Below are 21,903 nucleotides of genomic sequence, written 5' to 3' on the forward strand. Positions count from 1 at the left end.
GGCGCGACAGAGCACTAGAGATGTTCCAGAGATGGTAAAGGAAGTTGTTCATTATTTAGTGAATGACTCGCTGATTGATACCCGCCCATCAGCAGTGAACTTTGAAACGTAACCTCAGCTGAAAGCTTAAGATAAATCTAACGCATGCCGATTCATCGGTTGATCCATTTGGATTAGCCACGAAATCCCAAGTACTGCAGACAGGTATGTGGTTTTCAGGAAACCATCTGCTGCGAAAATTAATTCAACATCTGACTCGGATAATTACAGCGGGCATATATTAAAGCTCTTTTGGGCTGTTTGGAATGAGATGCACCTCATGGATTCTGTCTGTTTCAATGTTCCTGCATCCTTGAAATACAGTCTTGTCGGGCAGTTTTCAGAGATAAAAAGTTGAATAGATGTATCTTTCACTCCCTGTGACTGTTGACACGGCCAACCAAAAAACTCAGTATTAAATATTCCCTTGTTTATTTCTTGTTTACATGTATTTGTTCTAGATCATCAGATGTAAACCCTGTCTGAGACAACATGAACCTTGCCTCATAAGGGTAAATAAAGGTACTAAACAGCAGTGGCGGCCGGTGACTTCTTTTTTCAAGGGGGCTCGATGCGAAGTTCGTCACAACATGTATGTAGCCCGTCATGTGTGTGGTTCGTCATTTCAAAATATGTGTTCGGTGCGTTAAGTGATCTTATGTGCAGCACATGTTTTGTCAAAATAAGTGCCTGCTGCAGACGCGTCTAAAGGGTTTATGATAAAAGAGACGCTCGCATTTGCCAGATACTTGCATAATCTCATGAGTAATCAGAGTTTACTGTGTGTTTTGTGAACGTCAGCGTCTCTTTTATCATAAACGCTATTGACACATTTTTTATTTTGACAAAACACATGATGCACATGGTTCACATGACGCAACAAACACATATTTTGAAAACACCAGCAACACACATGACACACCCATGCGCCCACCTGAAGAGCAGTCACCAGCCGCCACTGCTAAATACAGTAGGGATTTTACAGCGATGTCGTTACTGACTAACATCCTTTGCATTGCCATTAACGTAAAATTATTAAACCTAAACCATGGACTGTAAAAAATATGGACTTTGTGTCTGTGACGTCACCTGTAGGTTTGTGAAGAGCATTATTGAAGCCAATGGTAGGCGGAGCCTACCATCGCCATCTTGGCAGTGTGTCACAGCGCATCACTCGCAGATAACCGTAAATAGGCAAACAGACGGGATGTGGGTGGAGCTTAGATGGCTGGTTGCCTAAACCATGCCTGCCTAGCTTGACAGAAGTGATAACAGCGGCAGTTCAATTGTCACTCAAGTGGCCCTTAATTATGCAAAATTTTAAAAATTAATATAACAATTGTCATGAAGGTCAATATTAGCTATATAGACCAACAACACTCTGTAAACATATTTATTTATGCTGTAAAGTTGGGCTTTTTAACATGGGATTGACTCCCTTTTGGAGCTAGTCTCTAGCGGCCAGTCAATGAATTGCAGTTTAAGTCGTTTCCGTGTTTCGTTTCTTTACGATGGAGACCGGAAGGATGGCCCTTGACTTCAACGTAAGAATTTGCTAATTTACAAGAAAACATGTCAGATGCACTTAGAGGGTTTTGCATGTAAACACCTCAAATCCATTTTTATTCACAAACTTTCCTGTTTCCATCATGTGTTGGTTATTAAATATTCTTGCTCATCCTATTATGCTTTCAGCTATCACTAACTGTGTATTTCCCCCTATAATTAAATCTCAGATGGCCTGCTGTTGTTGCTGGATATGGCTCAAAGCAAAGATAAAAGTCACTCTCTGTCACTCTCAATTCTACTTCTGGACGATGCACAATCCATGACCCTCATCAGGGTTGTGCTTAGCATCCCGGTGATAAACGCTGGGCTCTGGTACAGAAGCTGCAGTGATATGAAAACATGATATGCTATTGAACATGTCTCCGCCGCTAATAGAAAGGAAGCTGGTCGCTCTGCGTTGGTGGATACAGATACAGCTATAATTTGACCTTTATAATCTGTCCAGCTGAACAGCCGTTGAACGGCAAACAATTTCCGTTTCTCGATCTCTGTTCGATTCTCCCTGTTTGTGTTTCTCTCTCTTTCTCTCTCTCAGCATCTCTGATGCTTAGTCACTGATCTAGGCATCTGAAAGCTAGAGGGAGAGTTGTTTCAGTTACAAAGATCTGCAATTTATGAGGAGATCTGTTTTGCCTGTAAACTGGGGTTTGAATACTAAGCAGGGCCTGAAGACTCGTAAACCTGGCCTGGATTAATTGAGGGTCCTGTTAATAAGCACAGAGCGAAGATTTGCTGGACCTTGTGAGGCCATGGCTAACACAATTTCCTCCTAATCCACTTTTATTATTTAACAATCACTTTCTTCCCAGCAAGCAATAGCCGGCATTTCACCGTCTAGGTCAGGGGGTAGGCATCGTCGGTCCTGTAGTGCCGATGTCCTGCAGATTTTAGCTCAGAAATCTCGCCTACCTGTAGTTTTAAGGTGCCTCTTTAAACCTTGATTAATTGTTCAGGTGTGCTTGATTAGAGCTGGAGCTAAACTCTGCAGGACATGGGCACTCCTGGTCTAGGGCTGTTTCTCAATATGCGTTGTTCAGCGATCTTGCGTCCTTGTGCTTTCGCTATACGTCTTCATTAACCATCAAAGTTCAATTCCAGACATTAACAAAGCAAGTACAGAGGACGCGTGAAAATATCTGGATGTGTTCTTGATATCGAAGATGCATCGAGTTCAGACTTGCGTGCTGGAATCGCTTTATGCCCCAGAAGTAATTGCGGCAAAACAATGGTGGAGGTCAGGTGAGCAACAGGAAGATCGCACACATCTCAATTCTCACAAGTGCGTTTTGTGTTCTTGCGACCTTGTGAGTTCGTTCTTCAAAGGTCGCCTGGCAAGACTGATCTCCACAAAGACCGCAAGTCCGTTCTTTGCGTTCTTGGAATTGAGAAACAGCTTAGGTCAGGGCTATTCATATCTTACCCTGAAGGGCCAGAGCACTGCATAGTTTAGCTCCAACCCTAATCAAACCTACCCACCTGTGATTTTCTAGTGATCATAAAGACCTTGATTAGCTTGCTCAGGTGTCTTTGATCAGGGTTGGAGCTAGGCTTGTTGCGATAGTTGGTGAAACGGTGATTACCGGTGCTTTAGCCTCTCACCGGTTAGATCACTTGCCCACCGCGAGACCATCTTTTACCGTCGTGTTGATATTTTCTTGTAATTAAATCATTTAGTTTTGTTAGAGAGAGCAAACAGCTGCGGGTGTCAGATTTCATTTATTCCTGTCAGACTGCGGCGAGCTGACTGACCAGACGACGGCCGAAGCCGCGTGCTTATGCGTTTTTGTTATAATATACATATATGATGTTTAATATAAGCGAGATCGTTTTGTTGTTGTGTTTTTTATTAAGAATAATAATAAACCCATCATTCAAGCAGCGCTTTATGGAGGAATAGACAGTTGCTCTGCTTGGGACTGGCGGGTTTCTGTCAGAAGTACTTGCGCACAGTGACTCAAGCACTTAAACCAGCTGTTGCACTCGCATTTGCACGCAAATTCATAAGCAATTTAACGCAGCGTACGCAAGCGCTGGATTTAAACAACAGTTGCATATATTCAAAACTGAAAGTAAAATGCGCACGTCTGTATGTGCATTTATAAGCCCCTCCCACCCGGTGAAACCGGTATCACCGGGTTTGTCACGTGCTGATTAACCGGTGGGAAAATTCTGTCACCGCAACAACCCTAGTTGGAGCTAAACTGTGCAGATTTGAATAGCCCTGGCCTAGGTTAACTATAGACCCAATATAGCAGGGGTGGGCATTCCTGGTCCTGTAGGGCCTCTGTCCTGCAAAGTTTAGTTTCAATCCTAATCAAACACACCTGAAAAATCTAAACAAAAGCTGCAGGGTGACTTGGAAATGGCATCCAGGTGTGTGATTAGGGTTGGAGCTAAACTTTGCAGGACAGTGGCCATCCAGGACCAGGAATGCCCACCCCTGCAATATAGTAACCCCAATTCTAGCCAAAATAAACTTGAATTTGGTTACATGTTACATTACTTGAGATAGCCTATGTGTGATATTTCATCATATAAGCAAAGTCAACAGAGATTACAAGTTTTGTTTATTTTATTTCATTGTTTGGTGGGCTATGGATTGATGTCTATTAAATTGTCACTGACAGCTATGTGTTTGCACGGTTATTAGACGTCTTTTAAACTGCTCGCTGGGTTTCAAATTCCCGGATTATATATTGCTAGCACATGATATATTTTTTAATTAAAAACTTGATGTGTGAAGCTATGAGCAGGTGATATACCCGTCATATTATGTGAAGCAAATAGAGCTCCAAATCTGTCCTTTTAAAATAAAGAGTGCACTCCTGTCTTGCATTATTCAAACACTGTGCCGCCCTGGCAATCAACCGTGCTTGATGAACCTGCTGAATATATTATGACTCTTGTAATACATAAGAGCCTGTCAATCACATAACAGCATAGATTTCAAAACATACTTGTAAAAGCCTCAAATTGCCACAACAGAACATGAAAGATGGAACAAAATTCATGTCTCGCAATTTGGAAAATCCAAATATAAAGTTAAGAGACAATAGTGTAATCTGATTTTCTTGATGCCAGTGAACCATAAAATGAGATGTCTTGAACACCGACGAATACAAATCACACGCGCAGATAGCACAGCCACACACCACCCCCTCTGAATTCATCACAAAGCAGCCCGGGGTCTAAAAAACTCCAAGCGCTGCCCACACGAAACCGACAACTTTCATTTGTGGGGAGGCTCCACATCAGAGTGATCCCCGGGGCCATCGCTGAAGACTCACTCTACTGCTGTGATGAGACGGAAACAAACAAACAAGTGTTTCATCTTTCTCACATCACCTTTTATTTTATGACTGCGCAGACAAAGGGGCTGCTGAGGCGGGCACTCGAAAAGCATGGCTGCGATGAGCAACTCAGACGGGACGGGAGAGGGAGACGATTCTCATTTGTTTCAAACCGCTACGGAGCCGGGCCTGTCTCTCAGATCCATGCAGAGCGGGAGGAAGACAATGCAAGAGAATTGAAACCAACATTATCAGCTTGGTACAAAAGCCTGCGGTTATCCTCTCTCTCTCTCTCTCTCTCTCTCTCTCTCTCTCTCTCTCTCTCTCTCTCTCTCTTCTACCGTCTAATTCCATTTTTAAAATGCGAGCTCTGTAAAACTCCCTGGTCTGGTTTGCAGTAATATTTTTGCATGTGCTACTTTTCTTTAATTTGCATTAGGGATAGCGCAAATATTCATTTTAAAATGTTGCAGCAATTTACAGCAAGATGCTGTTTGCCAAGAATATTATGCACAATTATAAAAAACAGCAAAAATGCACAATGCCATTTACAACAGAGAACTTCTCGAAAAACAATTAAAGGCGGAGTCCACGATGTTTGAAAGCCAATGTTGATATTTGAAATGATAATGAAATTATCTGAAATTATCTCCTTTTGTGCTTGAGACAGAAAAAAATATGATGCTGATTTGAAACAACATTATGTTAAATAAAACAACAAAACTAATATTTTTGGAAGAACTAATTCAGTAATCAAAGAAACATTTTAGAGGGACCGTGTACTGTGTGCTAGTAGTGATGTCTTAGGGGCTTTTTTGACACCTGGTCACTTCATGTGTTTTCTCTGATCAGATAACTATCCGATCGTAAAAAGGCCAGATGTAAATGCCCTCCGAAACGTTTTCGAGACAGATAAAAATCACTTTAGGAGGTGGTCTGGGACGCATTTCAGACAAAACTGGAAAGGTGTAAATACATCTGCACATATATCAGCGCTTTACTCCTCCCAAACGTAAGCACGTCACCCGGAAGTTAGCCGGCAAAGGACAACGCTCTTATTGCTTCATGGAGTGACGACAGCAGTTAAAAAGCTTTCTAGAACCAATAAAAGAGTCCAATGACAAACTAGAATAATATTAAACAAAAAAATAAATCTTTCAGAGAGTTTTGTGAACGCTTTTCACCGTCATGGACCTGTACGTTAAATGACCGCACCGTCACTCTCCTGATGCTCTTTCCTGCGCGCTCCAGCTCATGCCGAGCAAGGAGGCGAGTGTCCCCTGCCCAACATACAGTACAACATAGAGTAAGTGCTGCCTTTTTTGCATAAACCTCGTCTTAAGTTTTTAAAAGGTGGAGTAATGAATAGTGTATTTTCATTTTGCGCGGGAGTAGAAGATCAGATTCATATCCATTTTTCCAGGACTCATTTATGTGTGTTTTGGTGAAAACCAACCAGGCTAAATGTTAGCCTAACTTGCAAAGGTGATTGTACATTTTTAGTCACCTATTCTAGTTTTTTTTTTCAACCCAGCGTTGGGTCATCAACATGTCAGAAAGGGAGAAACCCAGCACTTTTCGGCATTCAGTCCCCTCTTGTGTAAGGTGCATCCCTTTCCTCACGATATCAATCTCAAACTTAGAATTTGAATTAAACAAAATGTATAAAATTATATAATGTAGCGTTGTTGGTTGGTAGCCATATTTTTGAAGGGTTTGCTTACACTAAATCTAGGATAAATTAATAGATTTTGGGGCGGTTTACAGACAGGTATTAGACTAGTCCTAGAATAAAATACATCAGAGCCCTTTTTTTTACATCAAAATGCACACATGTAATGTTTTTTAGTAAGGCATGTTTGTTAAAACTAGTTATAATTCCTAAATAAACTAAGGCCTAGTCCTGGATTAAACCGCCCCTTTATAAAATGTCATAAAACTGGAGCCCCACTGCGCCCCCCAGTTTGAGAACCACTGTGTTAACCTCGAAAATGTTTATATTTGACCCAACAATGGGTTAAAACAACCCAGCATTTTGAGTTGAAACCCAGCTTAGGATAAATTACAACCCAACGATTTACGTTTCTCCTTTTTTCATCCAATGTTGGGTTAAAAATAACCAGTGCATTTTTTAGAGTGCATGAAGCTTAAATCCCAATGCTGCGCTTAAAATGTGTTCATTATATCAAGGATTAGCATACAGCGCATCCCTGAACCCTATTCTCGGGCAGAGACCCGACCGACAGACCTCTCATATCTCTAACGCAGCTAAAAGCGGTGAGAACTAAAACTCTTGATTGCCGACTTGTCTGGCATTTGCGTTCAAAGTGTCTCCAAAACTGACGGGCCGATTGCGAAAGCCAGGCCGGGCTGTGGAGCCGTAATGAAGTGCGCTGCCATCTCAGATCAGCCGTTTCCAAGCTTTAGAGGATCCATCAGCTTTTCTTATCTTCACTCATTATAGAGAGGAAGTATTAAGAACGGTGGATAAATTAAGAACTTTTGTGCCCTCTAAAAACAGGCAATTACAGAGATGCCCCAGTGTCCCGCAGAGGGACAAAGCCTGAGTTAAACTTACCCTCAGAAGACCTTTATTCTTCTGCTCTTAAAATATCTGGAGGGGGGTGTTTCCAGGTTGCTCATGCTAAATTATTATAGTACTACCTGTTTTTCTCAATGGTGGATGGAAGGTATCTAAAAATAAACTCCAACACTGTTCTGGTAGCACAGTTCAAGAATTACCAGATGGTGAAAGGTCATTGTAGACCCCTGGATTAGTTAAGCTTATAGTCTACTTATATGTGCAGACAGTGACAGTATAGTGTCGTTTGCTTTATGTGTCTCAAGCGTCTGGCCACATGGCTTTATTTTTAGTAGCATAACAAAGGCTTTAAGTAGGACTGTCTATCTAGCACCGGGTTTCTAGTTATGGTAAGGTTAACACCTCGAGTCACACTTTTATACACAGTTCACATATTTGCAGTAGGGTGTGTAACACGAGCAGCAGTTCAGACAAGCCCACTGATGCAACCAAACCCAAACAACGTTAAATTTTACATGCAATAAATTGTAAACAGGTCCTGATCTGCAAACATAACAATGTCCCTGGCTAAAGAAATTAGCTGAGTCTTAGAAGAAGCATAACACAAAGAATGTATTTAAAATCAATGACCTTATGATGACACCATTACAAATGAAAAAGTCAACACTATGGTGGTAGGAACAGAAAAACAAGAAGTAAGAAGTATTCGCAGAGGTTAGACAGTCACTGAGAAATCTGTAAAATCTCTACCAAACACTGCACATAGCCCATCAACTTGTTTTTCTAAAACCACATACAGAAAATACCTTTTTTATGTCCTAATTTGGCCACAACTTTCTCTGTGTTTTAGCAAATGGAATGATTTTTGGTGACAAATCTTATATTGACACATATTTTGAGAAAATTCTTTGAAATTTTTCAAAAACTCCACAATATACCATGTGCAAATTTATTAACCTTTCGGGTTGTTTGTGTACAAAAAAAGACACTAAATTAAACGGCTATAAAAATCAGATTATTTTTTTCCAATTTTTTTTAATAAATCTGTTAATCACCCTGTGTACTGATCAAAACTACCAAATGCTTACAAAATGTCCATGATTTTAACTCTTTAATTGCCAAGTTCATCAGTGGTGGTGTCACTGATTTGATGACAAAAACACACAAAATTACAGATTTTCAATATATAAAGTGATTGTGGACTGGATTTTTTTTAACCTTTACATCTTGGGCTTGGCAAAGATTGGTAAATCATTGGCTTTGATGCACTTTTAGTTTTTGTGAAGCATCAGTTTTTAATTCTTTCTCCGTAATTAGTTATTTGTGGCTTTTTTGCCCCATTGACTTCTATTATAATGACCATTAATGGTGCCACATGGTGATCAACAGTAAAAATTACAAATTCCACCTCTTAGCAAAAGGAAAAAACGCCAACAATCAAGAATGCATGATAATAGGGTGTCATGGCTTTGTAATCAAAAAATGTCGTTATAATGGAAGTCAATGGGGCAAAGGCAGTAAATAAGTGAGAAAAAAATAAAAACTAATACTGCACAAAAACTAAAAATGCATCAAAACCAATGTTTTTACCAATCTTTGGCATGCCCAAGACTGTGAAAAAGGTCAAAAATCCAGTCCACAATCACTTCTTATATTGAAAATCTGTCAATTTGTCAAATCTTTTTTTCTGACATGGACTAGTTTTGTCTTTGTGTTTTAAACAGTTCAGCAAACCAAATTAAAATTCAACATGAGGCACAAGGAGAGGGAACTAAAACGAAGTCGAAGAGCTTTTCAAAGATGTGGGGTGTGAAAGTGCTAGTTAGAATGACTTTATTTCAGGATGTTTTTAGGCCAAAAACAGGGCAAATCATCTAAAACAGGATATACTGACGTACGAATTTTAATTCATTTAAGGTAAATGCATAATTGTGTATCTTAAGACACTTAAGAAACCTCTTTTAACAGTTTTTGTCTTTACCAATTGCTAAAACTTTATAACTTTCTGTAAAACTTCAGATATTATTGCATTGTTGTCTTTCTCACTGTTACATAAGTGGCTTTAGATAAATCCAGGTCTCAAAATGGCTAAGTAGCTATGACTTTTAACATTTAACAGTAATTTACAGTAAAAAAAAAAATCGAAGAAGCAGCAACATCGACCCACGACCCACGTAAAGCTGCCTCTGAAAGAGCACAGACATAAAGTTAAAAGTGCAGAAAATAAGAAGGCTCTGCTTCCCGTATCTGTTATCCGAGTTGTATCAGTAACTCTGTAGAAGGTGAAACATAGTAGCCTTCCTCCTCCGCATGCCAAGACACAAAGGCTGTATGTCTAATGCACTACAGAGAATCGCTGACCTTCTCCCGAGCAGGCAGACAGGGCCAGATGATATGACAAAAGCACGGTGCTGAATTAATGGATGCTGTATGGCTGTATTTGCTGAAGAAATTTGATTATCTAAAACCCTTGAACTTAAGTACTAAACTTTAGAAACTTCTATAGGCATCCAACCAGCGCACAGAACACCCTTAACACAAAAACACTCCATGTATCTCAATAAAGCCCTGGCAACACTTTCTACATTGTTTTGCACATGCAAGAATGACTTTGCATTAAGACAAACATACAAATCTAACTGCAGTGTGTTTAATAGCGAGCGTAATAATCGTATATAATCGTATAAACGTTCTGGAACCCTTTGCATCTACGATAAAATGGCTGCATTAACTACCTGTTTGCTGTGCAGGTTAATTAAACTGACTTATTGAACTGATAAAGCCTTACATAACACACGTAGCGACTGCAACTGCAACTGTGTAAGCCTGACTTATGGTCAATTAAACGCAACACTGACAATCTGGAAAAAAGGCACATTCGTGCTGCAAATCAAACAAATGTAGTCCTATGTAAATGTTGGAGAGATTTGAGATATAGTTGGCTGCTGAAGGGTGCGATGGTCTGTTACTGACTGTGAAAAAGAGGAGGGGCGCGCTTGAGCATGCGCGCACACACTTTGGCAGGTGCATATGGTCCTGAGCTACTGATTAATTGATTGTTTACTGTATTTGCAGGTGTTAAATTCTATCTCACAAGAGGCAGATGGCACTGCACATCCCTAACAGGACACAACAAGAGAGAAGAGGTAGATAGGGAGCATAGAAACAAGGAGGCAGTAAATTGGGGATGGTATACAGTACACTGCAGAGATCAGTATGCAACTGATGTACATGTCACATGATTTAAAACTAAACATCTCACAAATATAGTGATGCTAAGCCTGATCTCACACGAATTCGTAAACACTGAATAAAGTGGTTAATTTGTATGAAGTCGAATGATGTGAATTCTGCAAATGCATACAATTATTAAAGGGGACATAACGTGAAAATCTGATTTTTTTAAGTGCTATAATTGGGTCCCCAGTGCTTCTATCAACCTAGAAAATGTGAAAAAGATCAACTCAACTCAGTAATTTAGTTTTAGTAAACCATTCTCTGCAAGCATGTGAAAAAATAGCTCATTGAAATTTTTCTCCCCCTGTGATGTCAGAAGGGGATAATACCGCCCCTTAATCTGCACTATCCAACTAAAGCACTGCCATTTAGTGTAGAGATCAGCTCATTTGCATTAAAAAGGACACACCCAAAACAGCACATTTTTGCTCACACCTACAAAGTGACAATTTTTACATGATATAATAAATATCTACTGTATATGATATTTTGAGCTAGAACTTCACATATATACTCTGGGGACACCAAATATATATTTTACATCTTAAAAAAGTCCCACCCCTAAACCTAAAATATGCATTCCTCTTCCATTAAGACAGTGTTTGTTGCCAAGACCTCAAAGCCAGACATTGTAATTGTGAAAACCTACAAATGCATTAGTGAAAGCCACATACATTCGTGTAGGTAGGACGCACAGTGACAGGCAACTGTAGGTAATCGCTCTCACAGGACAGTCTGCTGAACAATACGTGCAAGTATTTGATTTCAATGCCCCTCATTCTCCAAAGTCTCTAGCTCACCATGTGCAGCTATTCAATTTTACTGAACTAACTCTTTCATCTACTTTTGTCAATAAAGGTGATTGATTACCCAATCACTGAGCCTGCGAATTTTCACTATGCTGGGAGCAGGTGTTGTCTTTTGTGAAAAATGGTGTTACACTCTGACAAAATCTGAGATTATCTGCAAGAGAGGGTAGCTAATTTCCTTTAAAATCCATAAAAAAAGATGAAGCCACTGTTACAACAGGCAAGACTGTGCGAGAAAGCTTTCTGTTCTCTTTCAGGTCCAGTGCTCTTTGTTTTCACTTCTAGATGCATTTGTCCTGTAGCCCAGGAGCTTTTACATCTCATTTGTAGTCAAGTATGGCATCTTTCATAAACAAAGTTTCTACTTTTTCAAACGATTCACGACTATATTTGCCTGGCTTCCGATATCTTTTCTTTTCGACACAGCGGCAAAGTCATCTCTTAATCTTGTGCTACAGTGATTCCATAAAGAACTTCCTCCCATGTGTCTCTTTGCATAAGCTCCAATGCGATTATCAGACATACTGTGAGCTTAAGAAAATCATTTAAATTAGCCAACACAAAGGCTAATCGGATAGGAGACCCCCAAGAAAAAGCCATTACAAAGCCTGTCAGTCATTTACCAATGAAATTCATCTTTGAGAGATCATACGGACAAAGTTCAGCCAAGTGGGCTTATATAAATGCCATAGGTAAAAGAAAATTGCTGTTTTAACTGTGACTTCATCTACATCACTGGTTCTCAATTCTGGTCCTGGTGACCCGCCTTACTATATATATATATATATATATATTAGATGTCTACTTTATTTCACACATCTAATTCGAATCATGAGCTCATTAGCAGAAAACTCTATGTACAAAACGTATTCCTGGGTCCATAATTGCATAATGTGACAGCACGTGCTGAAATAGATAAAGTAGGCTACCTACTCATCGACTGTTCAGATAGTATGCTCTCTATATAGTATTAATATGGGTAGTATAAATGAATTGCGGACATAGTGTTATGCCCCATTTTGAGATCGTCCTATCATCAGCTAGTGAGATCGCCGACACACAATAGTATTGGGGGCGGGGCAGTAGTTTACTCATTTATTTATTTGTAAATTTTTTACTTATTTATGATAAGTCACTTGATTGGTGGACAAAAAAGAAGCAAGGGCAACACTGTCATGACCGCAACCTTCTTTAAACTGATGCCATTTATCCATTTTCGTTAATCATTCCAGGCGCTCTAAAATTTTCTGCGTCCCAGGGAGTTGGAACAACAAACTCGCTGGTTATAACCCTCTGCGTGCCTAACAACCTCTCTAGTACAAGGAAGTGTCAGAGCCAAGCGTATTACAAGTTCAGGTGCTAGAAGGAGTCCATGCTGCGCGCATTCCGGTCCGAGCAAGAGTTGAAGACGTGGGCATTGAGTCCACATGCGTGCAAGAAGGAATCTGCACCTATTACAAGCTCTCTCACGCAAAGTAAAGCCCACAAACCCTCTCATGCGAGGAAAAGCATGCAATGCATACTAACGTGTAACTATGATGATAATAATAATAACCATCGCCAACTATCATCATAAAAAGCCCACTATTAGCAATATGTCTGATGATCGTCGATACACGATACTATAGTCTATCAGCACAACGATATGCGGACGTACTACATCCACCATGTTGATACATCACGTTACATACGTCTTCATAACAACAAGTGAGCTGTTAACTTGGATGATGTTAAACAAGCACAACAGTTTTCCTTATGTATCTACATCTTCTTCTTTTCTACCTGGGGGCTGATGGGATAGCATAGTGTCCATCGAATGCACACTTCAAAATCTCAACGAAAGTAGTAGGTCATTCAGTTACTTTTCGAATACTATAAATTCAGACATACTACTCTCCTCGCTTACTGCTTTTCGCCTACTGTATAGTAAGGACGTAGGGGATTTCGGATACTGCGGTTGTGTCAGGCAAGAACAGATCTGTCCCCAGGATTGTAACTGAAAATCACTGCTGTACCAACTGCACAAAAAAGACATTAAAACCAAGACTGGTCGTGCAATTTCCATGAATAAATCAGGGAAGAGTTTGTGTTTCGAAAGTTTTTACGAAAATCACTGCAAAGGGGCATTTTATTTCCATGGCTTTTGGGAAGAGAGGAAGTGTTATGCCAGGCACTAGCTGTACTGCAGAACAGTTGACAGTTCCACCCACTTTTTGTTTTAACTTTTTCAAACACCTGGAGGAACAAAAGAGGGCCTTTGATCATGAGAAATCCCTCACGATTACAGCAGAGCTTCAGCGGCTCGGCTCTTTTCCACACTCATCTGAGTCTAGGGGAAATGCTTGAAGGCCCAGATACGTGTACACAGACAGAAGAAAGGGTGAGATAGAGAGTGAAATATGGTAAGATGGAGGCAAACATCTTGGGTGCTCTGTTCAGGAGCTTTTCAGCAACCCATCAACAGGACAAAATACAAAGAGGAGGAGTACATGCACCTCTAATCCTGTTCTCCATCCTAGCTCAATCAGTCTAACAAACACCCACATACAGTGAGAAAGAGTGACGCACTCGCTCTCTTTGCACTCTTTGAAGAAACGAGAGAAAGGGACTTGGATTGAAATAATGCCACATGCACGACTGAATGTGGCATAGGAAGATCCCAATGTCGCTGGCCAAAAAGAGAGGCTAGTGCAATCTGTGTTGTTCCCCTGCTAAATTAATGCCAAACAAATGCTTATTCTAGTCAGCAGAAATGGCAGCTTACGCCCGACTCTATTTCTCACCTGTCTGAGCACATTTGCCTGTGCTGCCGCTCACCTGCAAAGATGCTTTTCACGCTTCACGACTGACAAAGACAACAGAATGGAAACGGAGGAAAGGCTATTAAACTCACCAACACCCCATTCCCTCCCTGAACACAAGCACATCCGAGCACATCCACACACTCCCACTCCTAAAGGAGAGCTTTCCCACGCTACTTCTAAAAAAGGTCTGGTTTCCAGGAAGGGTACTGCTTGGTTTGGAGTCACTTTACTGGGATAAGATGGCTAGGAGGCAGGAGGCCAGAGCCTTCAGTTCTCAATGCACAGTGGCCCACTCAATAAGGAGCATTTCCAACACTGTGGTATGCTCATGAAAGGAGAATTTGTAAGTCATCATGTGTTTTGTCGTCGCGCCATTCCTAAAATCGTTATTTTCTGTTTTGTAATCCGACTACCCTGGCTGCTGAATTTGGGTATGCTTTGCATGAAAAGCTAAGGAGCTGATTCGGGCAGCATTTCAGAGCGCCGGATTGTTGAAACACCACTGAGCCAAAAAAGACAGAAAGAGGAAGATTCGGTGTACACAACCAGCCTATGAGGAGGATATGTACCCACAAACAAAAATGAGCAGAAAGACAAACATCTATGAAGAAGGACCACCATAGTTCTCCCACTCGGTTCTGGCATCAATGAGAATGGAGCCAAGCATTGCTATTACTCACAGCAGACCTCCACACAAAAGCACTTCACAGTGCTCCACACACAGGGAGGAGCTGCCACATGTTTTGCATAACTGCCATGCGTCTCCGGCTGCTGGCAGCATGCAACGCTCCCTCTGGACGGATGTGTCACACTTGTGTTTCAGACATTTAACTTCACCAAGGAAGTCTGGCCCGGCATTAAAAGTAATCGATGACCAGCACATAGAAGGCAGCTGGGATTCTTTGCTCGCTGCAGATGGGCACTAGAGCATTGCAAAGATCAGGCCAGGTTTGGAGAGATGAACAAAACTATATTTTGGTAACTTGCAAATAATATATTTGGGTAGCTATGTATATAAGGTAAAGTGACATTTACTAACATTATATATATTACACCATTTTGAATCAATTTAACATATTTTGCAGTTTAATCATGTTTATATGAAAATGAGACAAATGCACAGTAAAAATCCATCTTTAAAATGTTTTCCCAATAAATGTCAACAATGTATGATAACTAAGATTTTTTGGACGACCGGACTTATTCACTTATTGGTACAAACGTGTCAAAAAGTCTCCCCGATTTGCCAAACAGCTTAATCTGAACAAGCAATTTTACTTTAAATAAGGGTCCTGGCATGCATTAAAACTATGCTTGTATTTTTGTTCACTAGAATAAGTAATCTGTAATGCTGTAAAATCAGTCAACATTTACCAAAAAGCTTTTTCAAACCTACCAAATGCATCAACTAAATCCAACCAGACAGAATGATCTGTGTTACATAACTGTGACATAATTCTGCTACTCTGATCAATTAATGCATTACTGTAGTATTATTGATTACTAATTGAAGTATTGATTACTAACTGTAGAACAACCAAGGCCAACACAGCCATCTGACCTCGTCATACATCCAAAAAATGACCTGTGTGGAAACCACACTCTGTTAGGCCTATTAACACGCTCACACATGGCAAGCAAGTGCAGTCAGACACTGAGGGTGTCTGAGCTGTGTTAAAGAACCCAAGAAGACAGCGGCACTTGCAGTTAGTGGAGCTGTCGACTGGGTGCTGAGAGACACGGGCAGACTGATTTACGGTTGGAGAGAGAGACAGAGAGAGAGAAGGATGGGAGAAATCAATACATTGCTCCGGTCTCGCTTGCTGCCGACTCATTAGAAGTGATGCCTTGAGGAATGTGCTTCATTATCTCTGATTATGAATGGCCCACCTCTGACTATCATCACCCAGCACAGGGTTTTCGTCGAAAGATCGAGCACACGCATACCCTTTATGAAAATTAACCGTGGTTCTACTACAAGTAAACCAAATGGTTAGCATAGTTCATATTGGCTTTTGCAAAAAATGGTAAACATATACCCCCCAAAACATGGATCATTTTCGTTAAGGGACAAGCAAACAGGCGTGTTTGTCTCTTTGTCTTTTTTGCAATCACCCTGCACAATCATAATTTACAGGCCAGTCTGTTTGAGATGTAAACACTGGCTGAAGGAGTCATGTTTCACACCATAAACCAAGCCAGACTGGTTTGAAGCACCTCAAGTAAACAACTATGAAGTGATCACACACTTTTGTGTTATGCTAAGCAATCTACAGCCGACTAAATACTAGTCAGTCTGCTTAAATGCATGAATTAATTCATCTTCATAGTCCAAGGATGAAATCGGGCGGTGCCTGCTGCTCACCAGCTCCTGTTGGCGGGAAGCACGCGGCGTAACCTTCCTCTAAAACAACACGAATTCTCACGCCTGAGCACTCACACGTCGAGACCGTCCTGCTGAGACTTAAACTAATACTTACATCCTCGCTCAGAGCAAACATTACCTTCCCAGTGCGCCCAAAAGCAATAAGGCACGTTCAGTTGACGTATTCATCAAGTATTCCTGTCACACTACAGTCGCCCCGCTCGAGCGCTGCGCGTGACCTTGCCCTGGCGATCCTGTTTACAGTGTCGCGGGTGAATGATGAGCAGCAGCCAAAACCGTGAGGTAAACGCGAACTCATAAACGCTGACAGTTGTCTTAACATATTCCTGATATGCCAGATAATCTGTTAAATGCTCTGTTTAATGATAAATTCTTGTTTTGGGTGACTAATAGGGCGCGTTACATTGCCAACTGTAAACTGACAGGTGTACGCGCTTCGCAAGTGTTTTCGCTGATAGGGGAAAAAGCTGATGCTACTACGACCCCAACATGCAGATTGCCGCAAATACCAAAATATCTTGGATTGACTGAAACTATTGCTAAAACAAAATCCAACAAAATGAGGGATACTTAAATAATTTAAAACAATTTGCTTTACTCGCAGATAAAACCATATGGATGTGCTTGACGTATCAAAAGATGCAGGACAGTAAACGACCACGTTAAAGAAACCCAATGCCACATGCCTGTCATTATACAACATAAACCTCAAAATGTATTTAAAAAAACAAAAACAAGGCTCAAATAGTATTCAGAAGACACGTTGGACATGCTGAACAAGACATTTTCCTAACGCAAAAGAATTATAATGTACGTATATGCATATGCTTCATAGGCTATGGGTGGGGATAGCATTAATAGACATGCATTTATTAGCTCAAGTTTGCGATCAGAAGAAAGCCATTAGGCTGTATCAATGACATTGTATTCCCTCTATGCTGGTGAGTTTATCTATAACACATTTTGACTGGTAATCCATAAAAGCGGGGCTCTAGCTCAGCAGTCTGTGCAGGCTTATCCGTGATAAGATTCAGTATCAGTGGGTTATATGCTGGGTAAATGTGCACCATGCAATTCCTTCAGTGCAATGATGATTAACGGGAAAACTGCAAGAACAAGTCCCAGTGCTCTCTCGAGGCGCTTTGAGATTTTATGTATATGCAAATCATCATCATCACCATCATTCCAGAACATTATTGCTTTTTACATGATGCGTAACGATAAAACAGCTTCAGCATCGTCGACATACAACGCTCTAATATGCAACGGGCTGCTGCGAAACCACTGCTTAAAGTTTGAAGGGCTCTTACCTTTAAGGACGATCCCGCAGATGCTGTACAGGGTAAACAGCATATGCTGCTTCACCATCATATTGCCTTCCTTCTGTAACAACCGCGTGCTTCCAGTGAACACACTTTCTTCTTTCTTCTGCTGCTCCGTGAGCTGATGATGGGGCTTATCCAGGTGCAAGCTGCTGCGATCAATACTACAGTCTCCTTAACTTCTCCTAGGTTGAAGTCCCACTGCGTTTTCCGCACGCCGTTCACTTGACGTTCGGACTGAGCTCGAGAAGTGCTGTGCGCTCCCGCACTGTAGAAAAGTACAGCTCGCGCATCTATCGCCTCCCGGGAGCGCGAGCGAGCAAAGTCACGCCCCCGATGATTGACAGGGATGGGAACCAATAGCGCGCGATTGGGATTATTTTATGCAAAGACTGCACGACTCTACAGTCCGTATGATTAAGGGATCCGGGATGTATTATGCTAGTACGTGCAATGACATTGCCCCCGACCTCGTTGTGATGCAGTGCGTAAAGAAAATGTTGACGCGTGGACTAATGATGATTTAGACACTTACATGAGGGCGCGTTAAATTTGGATAGATGAAAGAGCGTTTTAAAACAGACAGTGGTTCTGAATGGACAGCAACCGTGGGATCGTGGGAAGCGCAGTACCTCACCGGGATCACGTTGAATTGACTCCACTCACAGGATTACTACTATTACAAACCACTAGGTGGATAACATTGCGTCGTCATTCTGTACATTATCCGATTCATAAAAGCGAAGAAGAGCTGTCTGTAATGTTCGTCTATTTTACTGGTTAATTTCCAATTAATAAAATGCTAATGATCTATTTTAATTCAATAATCATCCCTTTATTGTAGGCTATAGATAGATGGGTACACACTTCACACACACTGTTTAATTTGTAGGTCTTGTCAAGACATGCTGAGTGAAATGAAATGTCAAATCAGGACAAAGCATTAAGACATTATGTAATATTCGTATCACACAGAGGCAGCAGTTTTATCTCATCCTTTGAGCCGAGGACAACTTAAAAGAAGCTCAAATGATGATTTAACCAACCATTCATGTGAAAAAGAGATTGTTAAAATGAAGTGGATTTTTTTAAATGTTCAATGTTTTTGTTTGATAACTCAAATTAGTCTTATTGCTACAGAAAATTGTATTTATTTATTTTTAAATTATGACTGCTCTACCCTGAAGGCCAAGATAAGTTTCTAAAAGTTTCTAAAGTTGCACATCAGAACCCAAAATTCACCCTAAAACTTTTTCAGGAGGTACATCTCACAAGTTCTGTTCTCTGATCCTCCCACTCATCGAACAAACTAACAACTGTCTCCTTTGAAAAATATTCTTCAAGCATTATGCACTTATCTATGAGTGTAAATTGAATTCAAAGTTATATCCACGTTAACGAAAATTAAAGTAGGCATATAATGTTTAATGTATTTATAACTTCAAAGTGCATCTTGCAAATATAACATTTATCCTGTTTGTTTAATATTATTATTTTAACAAAATGCTAAAAAAATTGTCCTGTCTTTGGTTAATGTATGTGCTCACAATATCATTTTATTTAAGTCATCCATTAAGAGTTCACTAAAAAGAAGCTAAGCATATACTGCATATTTTTCATAGTCCACTACTCGAGTCATTCTACGGAAATCTGTCCCTAGCCTTTACAGAAATATTACACTATAAAACACTTTAGGGTTACAATTTTTTATATTTTTAAATAAAACAATATGTTATTTGAACAATTACACCTTCTTGAACAATTACACCTTCTTGAGCCATCAATGTAGCAATATTTTATTTTTATTAATTAATTAATTAGAATTCCAAGTCAGAGGGAAAATGCTTTATTTTTAAATCAAAAACAGTGTTTTCTTCCATTTAAAATACAATAATGTGTCCATAACTATCAAATATATGATGTAAATTACATTAAAAAACAAAATGCTAAATAAATATTATAAAATATATAATGAAAGTATAGTGGTCCCCTGGAGTTGTGTCACTGTGTTACCGTTTAACAAAAAGCTCTTATTTTTAAATTAAAATCACACTGATGACATCACTTGACTTCCTTCTTTCACTTTCCTGGAGATCTATGAAGAGAGGTCCATGGTAAGTTCACTGTCTCTTTTCAGTTATCAGAAATCTTTCTCATTTATCTCATGATTTCATATGAATCTTTTAGTTTAAGTCACTGGTATGACCTCCTTTATTGTTTAGGAATTGCAAAAAGAATACAAATGGATTAAACTAGGCTACTTAATTTAGTGAGTATACAATGATTGACAACATGTGGTTTGATACTTTGCAGCAGCAATTTTGTAAAATGCTGTTTTCATGAAAATTGTCACTGGTGTTACTGTCACTGGTGTTACCTTCCTTATGGGTGATTTGTTGTGTCACTGGTGTTACTATGTTTTTTTCTTTCACATTAAATAAAATCTTTCACATGTGACATGATGATAATTTTAAATGCATTGAATTCTGCTACACTTAAGAATTAGGTTTAAAGCTGAAAAAATTATAAATAATATTTCATAAACACCTTTAATATTGCTAAAGAAGTAAGGTAACACCAGTGACAAAAAATGGTGTATGCAGTCTTTAAGTATATGCACACAAAATATATAAAATGATTAAGCTGTCATTTATGTGTACTCATATAGTCAAAGAGGAATCTAATAATTTGTTCTAAGTTTAAATGTAAGAAAAAGAAATCAATTTTAAGACATCTTGACATACCAAAAGTGGACTTTTCTGTAGAATGACCCACTCATATTTGATAAAAATATAGATTTACTACATAATACCAAAATATTTCGTCCACAAATGCATATTCCCTTCAGTGCAATACAGTGAACACCGATGACACAGTCACTGAGTAGGAGAGGTGCTAAACTATGAAGACCCTGCCTCTTATAACTGTTAGCAGCGCTGTTGCAGTGGCACATCCCTATGGAACAGTGCACAATAGGGTCAGTCTGTCGTGAACTGGATAACATCAAGTTACAAATGCAATCCCGAATAGACACACAAAAGCCAGACCACAAGATAATTAAATTTTAATGAACACTTGGAAATGCTAATGGTAAATAGAAGTGGAGGAAAGGTTTGCAAAGTTAATTCAGGAAGTGGAAGTGGCATTAAAGATGATAAAGAATTATGCAAGGAGATGTAGAGAGTGCAAAAGTTAAAGCCAAAGTTAGGGTTAACATGATTGGTATGATGTTTGGCTATGGAATATCTTTGAAGCTCTTTCTGCTGAGTACAGTATGTTTACTCTTTCAGGATATACTTTATATAATGTATCTTTCAAGACCGTAAAATAGGGCTGATAGCTCAGAACAAACATCAATGGGGAAATTCAAGTGCACGCTGTTATCAAACTATAATCAAAACTATAATCAGACAGTATAAAACTATATTTAACTAAAGCCAAACCAAAGATAAACTGCAACTTTCATGTTTAGATACGGTGCAATATGAATGCAAGGACCCAACAAGTAGATGACTTATGTTTATGTCTAAACATTTAGTAGCTAATGTTTATAACATTCCATACTTAAAGTCACAATCAGATGGAAGTAGCAAATGTATTATTTTCCCTGTCATGACGTATATCCAAGTGAAACAGCTTCTGAAATGAGAACAATGGAAGGCGGGACTTGAATTCGTCCATCAAGAACTCATTGGAACGTTAAAAGTTGGGTCATGTTGTTAATTGCTAATCGATGCAATCCGTGACCAGAAGTAAAGAGAGATCATTTCGAGGAGTGAGGACCTGGGTGAGGCTGTGTTACGAGTTTCAGGCGGTTGTTATCTTGGTATAAAATACCTTGTAACGACTGGCCAATGAGAACCAAGCATTTTAGAGTGCCATGTAACAATAATATTCCACAACTA

General features: G+C 39.7%; 1 protein-coding gene across 5 annotated transcripts in view; it reads right to left on the reverse strand.

Annotated features, from left to right (window-relative positions):
- cadm2a (cell adhesion molecule 2a) overlaps positions 1-18,313 on the reverse strand; it is a 670,454-nt gene extending 652,141 nt beyond the window's left edge. For 3 of the 5 annotated variants that reach the window (XM_055208559.2, XM_055208560.2, XM_055208558.2), the window contains exon 1: positions 17,987-18,312. In XM_055208559.2, the coding sequence (XP_055064534.1) occupies positions 17,987-18,047 (61 nt within the window). In that variant the 5' untranslated portion in view covers positions 18,048-18,312. Of the gene's footprint in view, positions 1-17,986 lie in introns of all 5 variants that reach the window. The other 2 variants (XM_055208561.2, XM_055208557.2) reach the window with 1 other exon arrangement.
- Between the last annotated feature and the right edge of the window lie 3,590 nt (positions 18,314-21,903).

This window comes from Misgurnus anguillicaudatus, chromosome 12 (assembly GCF_027580225.2).
Source record: "Misgurnus anguillicaudatus chromosome 12, ASM2758022v2, whole genome shotgun sequence".
NCBI classification, from domain to species: Eukaryota; Metazoa; Chordata; class Actinopteri; order Cypriniformes; family Cobitidae; genus Misgurnus; species Misgurnus anguillicaudatus.